Raw genomic sequence first — 5,196 nt, forward strand, 5'->3', positions numbered from 1 at the left:
AAATGAAAGCTAAAATTTCAGAGAGTGCTTAGGCCTAATCACTGAAACGATGGCTTAGGCTTAATCAACAAATTATTGCTATATTGACTGTGAGTCCATTGACTCATGACTCATGACTCATTGACTCATTGACTCATTTGACTCATAAAACATGCGTTCTCGAAAAATTCTAGTTTCTGTTATTTTACACTTAGCAGGTAACATAGATATAATACCACTAAAATAATTGTAAACAGTACTTTAATACCTCCAGCAAACTGGACGATTGACTCGATTCACTTGATTCTCGCTCTGCTGCTTTTCTTTCTGCACAGTCAGCCTGCCAAATTAAGAAAGGCATTTGATTATAAAGGGCAACCTAAGCACTCTTGAAAATGGAAACGGGGGCCTCGTGGTCAGGGTTACGCAAAGTCTATTGCAAAAACTATTGCGGAATCGGTCGGGTGGGTTATAATTATAAGCTACTTCTATACCTTCGAAAGCTTTGACAGAGGCATGTTGTCTTCGCTGTCAGGATCTGATTCAATTTCCTTTCGACTTGATCCATCTGGCTGATCTGAGTCATCTGTAACGGATGGTGAAGTCTGTGAAAAAAATGCTAAAACAATCACGTACTTTGTAGTCGGCTATCATACCGTTTGCACAATGTACTATGATTAGCATTCTCTCGTTCACTTTAATTTTATTACCATATTCCTTACAATAGTTCGGCTATATGCAAACTACGCATACACCTTTTTTTTATTTATTATGGAGAAACCAGACGAGATAACTAACTGAAAAATAGTAAGATGAAAGTGAAAGTTTGACTGCTTTTTCGATCGCGAGAACATACCTTGTTTGACAACGTTTTTGACATCTTGTCGTCCTGATCACTTGGGAAACTGTGATGCAGAAAACTTAGGCTCAAGTTGTTCTTTTCTGCTACCAGGTTGTCCACGTCAGCTCTGTATTGACTAAATTCCTGTTCATGGCAACAAAATAGAAAGAAATAGAAGCCTTTTATGCAGACGGAAATCTACTCTATCTAACGAATGTTTGGCCCTTGCACGCTATTATTTCTGAATGTAAGCAAAGGATTCAGATACGGTACGCTCACTGAGAGAATTGAATTTACTGACCTCATGACTGTCGCACGTGAGTACTAAAACATGGAATGACCTACAGCCATCTAAATCTACACACAAGTCAAACATATAAAACCACCGACAACCACATTCAGTAAACAAAAGAATTCACCCATATAATACTGTTTTTGTCATTTTGAGGCATTTTAATGACAATTCTGTTGACAAATCTTAGCGCGCACCTTTCCATGTACAGTAAATGCACACTGGTGCAGGAATTGTTGTTTCACAGATGGCTATCCTTCTGAAATGCCTCAATACTGATCAAAACAATATTCTGAGTGAATTTTTTAGATTTCTGAAGGTGATTGTAGGTAGTTTTAGATGGTCATTCCATGTTTTAGTAACTACATTTAAAACTGTCCAGTGATCATAATAGAAATAAAATATAACTACTACTTTGCACATTTAATAATAAAAAAAGATTACGAGATTATTGGTAGAATTGAAAGTTCAATAACTTACGTCCTTGTTTTCCTTCTCTAGAATCCTTAGCCTTTGTTGAAACCTGTCTGCTCTTCGTTTTCCCCTATCGCGATCTTCTATGGCCTGTAATGGCAACATTCAGTATTGTTAATTTACCAGTTATCACTTCCTGACTTGTCAACTTGGCATGCGGAGGCAGTAGCCCATTCAAGTACTTTACCTGATTCAACTTTATTCTCAGATCAACAATTTGGCTTTTTAATCTGGTATTCTCATTTTCCAACTGCAAGAAACATAATAAATAGAAACTGTTAAACGATAATTGAAACCCAAATTTCATTTGTTTATCTGTACTGATATGTATTCAATCAGAGACAGAATTTTAAAGTACTTGCCTCCTTTTTGTTAATTTCCATTTCCCTGGGTACGGTCTCTTTTCCACGCTATGTATAAAACAGAATTCTCAATTAACTTCGTTTTAAGGCCGCGCATGACACTTAATCTTATTACGTATGTGTTTATTTGAACCGAACCGTGCAACTGATTACGACGATGCACGGAACATTCAGGAGAAGAGTTTTCAGAATTTTCGCCCTTTAAATTTATTCTAAGTTTATTCAATACATTGTGTGTTCGGCGTATTGCTAATTCCACTTGTGATTGAAATCACGGATTGTGAACTTCTTGCACATTTTTCAATGCATTAGCGGACTCGTCCGATCTCCGAAGACAGAAAATACTGCAATTTTGTGTCCGAGTTTTCATCATGGATACAGAACTTCAAGAAATGATACACTAGGGAGAAAAACTTAGCGTGCTATACTGTTACATGCTATAAAAGATCAGACGCTTCTCAAAGTGTAAGTTTCAAAATTTTACTCCTACGGTGAAGCCAATAACTTTCAACGAGTCTTGAAATTGAAACATCTGCTATCACAGAAGAGGTTATCTTTTATTACTAAGCAATAAAATCATTTTCTTAACTGTGCTTCCCAATCAGAAAACTCGGACACAAACATTGATTTTTCAGTTATAACTTTAGCAGCCTAAAATATCGCGATCCTCCTATAAAACGATAATCCTGGCGTAATTACGTCACCCACCAAGATCAGCGGAATCGACCCTCAAAATTTAGAGATTTGATTGAGCTTGAAAATTAAACACCTACCCGAAAAATTTACTTCGTATTGTACGATGAGTTTTTCTTCAGAATATTTCATTGACTCACCTTGCGTTGCTTGACATCTTGAAGCGAAATTCGGCTGTTCAATAGGTCGCTGAGAATTTTATGCTGTTCATCATCTGATTTATTGTAGAGGTGAATAAAATCTCCTTGTGTGACTTTTCGGTTAAGGCACTGGGGTATTTTTAGCACCAAATCAAAGCATTTCTTAGATAACTTCGCCACCATCAAGTAGTGACTCATATTGTGCTACAGAAAAAAGAAAATACCAGTTGGCGAACTTATTTTTTTAAATTTTTATAATAGTTCCTTCTTTATACTATATATAATAATATTTGTTTTATAACGAATCTTTTCATTTGCGAAGAAGCTGTAAGAAAACAAAGGTAACAAAGGTAGCGTGAGCTACATGAAAGAATAACACGACCATGATAGTGTAGCGATGTTTGTTTTCTTTTTAAGGCAGGTGGCGAGTTTCCACCAGTTGAATGGTATTATCGATTTTGTGGCACAACTGTGGTAATTTGTATCAACAGACATTTTAAGTTTGGAAAATTAACTTTTAGTGCGTTCTGAAAGCTGCACCAATTCCCCACCTTCCAAACATGGTGTTATCATTCCCTTTGGTCACTCACAAATCACGATCGATTTCAATACAGTGCTTACGCGAGTATTATTGTGTAATAAGAAGTGTACTTACAGGCTTCCATCGTTTTATGACGTCCTTTCGCCATTCAGAGTGGTCTTTGGTCTCCAACACTGGCGGGTTTTCGTCTTCGCCAATTCCACCACGGGCGTACAACTCCTTTCGTATCTGCTTAACTGTCTCTATAAAGTCGGGTGGTCGACTTGTAGAAGAATGGGCCACTGTAGTAGGGTTTTGAGCTTGAGGTGGCTTTGGCGCTATTTGCTGAAAACCACCGGGAATCGGCGATTGCTGGTTGACGAAAGTGATCGGCATGTTGTATGGTGGCATAGGATGCTGTAACGGCGCGGTTTGATATGGTGGCAGGAAATAAGTAGAGTAAGCAGTATTCTGAGGGAATGAACCAGTGATGTATGGTGGATACTGCACTACAGGTCGCGGTGCATAATTTGAATGGGCCATTCGTTCCTGATTGGCGCAAGTGAACACTCCGTCGTTGGCAGAAGTTTGCTGCAAAGGTTCTCCACTCTCATGAACCAGTAATTCAAATTCGTCTTCACCGCTGCGACTTTGGTGCTTGTCCATTGTGGAAGTATAGTAGGTTAAAAATGAATAAACTTTGCGTTCACTTTGACTGTTCTCGCAAACTGGAGGTTAGGTTGTTAATATTGCATGTCCGACAGATCCGATAGATTGTTGTCTTATATATCATCACGTTCAGTTCGTTTTCGTGCAGAGTTTCCTTGGATGACAACACTCGTCAGATTTTCGCAAATACAGATGACTCATGACGGAAATACCACAACCGACGGTACACGACATGAAATGAGGTGATGCACTCTCTTTTGCATGCATGTACTTAAAGTTTTATTTATTATGGTACTGATCTATAGCGCAAGCAAACAAAGCCAGTTTGCCAGTGTTATTAGCCGATTGCCCGTAATGATATACATTCGTGAGTTAAGACAATCATGTTTTGCGTGCATTTAGACGTTTGTGCTTTTTCAGGCCCGCGTCTATTTGAGACCCTAATACAAAACCACAAAAGACAACAATAGTAGCGAAACAATTTTATTCCATACTGTTTGCACGTACAGACGTCCTATCTGTTAAGGCATGTGCATGTTTTTGAACTTGTTGCACATTTTTGAATTTTTGGAATACATCAGCGGACTCGTTCGAGTCTTCAGAGATAGAAAATACCGGCCGCTGTTTTTATCACGGATACAGAACTTCAGGAACTTAGTATGCGTGAATTTAGATGTTCGTGCACCAGGGAGATAAAGTTAGTATGCGTGCATTTAGACGTTCGTGCTTTTTCAGGCCCGCGTCTATTTGAGACCCTAGTTCAAAACCACGAAAGACAACAATAGTAGCGAGACATTTTTATACTGTTTGCACGTAGAAACGTCAGCGGACTCGTTCAATCTTCGGAGATGGAAAATACTGCTATTTTGTGTCTGAGTTTTTATCACGGATATAGAACTACACCAGGGAGATAAACTTAGTATGCTATACTATGACAGGACAGAAGCAAAATTGCGAAAACAGACTTCACAAAGAAGATCAGACGCTTCAAAGTTTTACTCCTATGGAAGCCAATAATTTTCAGCGAGTCTTGAAATTGAGACATCTGCTACTGATCACAAAAGAGGTTATCTTTTATCACTAAGTAATAAAATCGTTTACTTTTCCTTGCTTCTCAATCACAAAACTCGGACACAAAACATCGCTTTTTCCCAGTTTTAACATAAGCAGCCTAAAACATCACTGTAAATCGCGATCTTGATGTAATTCCATCATCCACCAAGATC

At 38.3% G+C, this 5,196-nt stretch overlaps 1 protein-coding gene across 1 annotated transcript; it reads right to left on the reverse strand.

Annotated features, from left to right (window-relative positions):
- Positions 1-757: 757 nt before the first annotated feature.
- On the reverse strand, positions 758-4,961 carry LOC138008319 (uncharacterized). The gene is made up of 5 exons (XM_068855620.1): positions 3,437-4,961; positions 1,949-1,996; positions 1,774-1,836; positions 1,593-1,676; positions 758-964 (listed from the first exon to the last, which is right to left on the reverse strand). Exons 1-5 carry the CDS (start codon positions 3,965-3,967, stop codon positions 773-775), a joined length of 918 nt encoding a protein of 305 aa, XP_068711721.1. The 5' UTR covers positions 3,968-4,961; the 3' UTR covers positions 758-772.
- Positions 4,962-5,196: the final 235 nt, after the last annotated feature.

The sequence above is a fragment of the Montipora foliosa genome, chromosome 6, assembly GCF_036669935.1.
Source record: "Montipora foliosa isolate CH-2021 chromosome 6, ASM3666993v2, whole genome shotgun sequence".
Classification (NCBI taxonomy): Eukaryota; Metazoa; Cnidaria; class Anthozoa; order Scleractinia; family Acroporidae; genus Montipora; species Montipora foliosa.

Bases quoted from the DNA above. Each gene is read 5' to 3' on its own strand.
- LOC138008319 (XM_068855620.1), bottom strand. From the start codon at position 3,967: ATGGACAAGCACCAAAGTCGCAGCGGTGAAGACGAATTTGAATTACTG. The intron at 1,997-3,436 runs GTAAGTACACTT...TTTTATACATAG, and splicing joins TCATAAAACGATGGAAGCCT to CGTGGAAAAGAGACCGTACC. The intron at 1,837-1,948 runs GCAAGTACTTTA...TGTTTCTTGCAG, and splicing joins TGGAAATTAACAAAAAGGAG to TTGGAAAATGAGAATACCAG.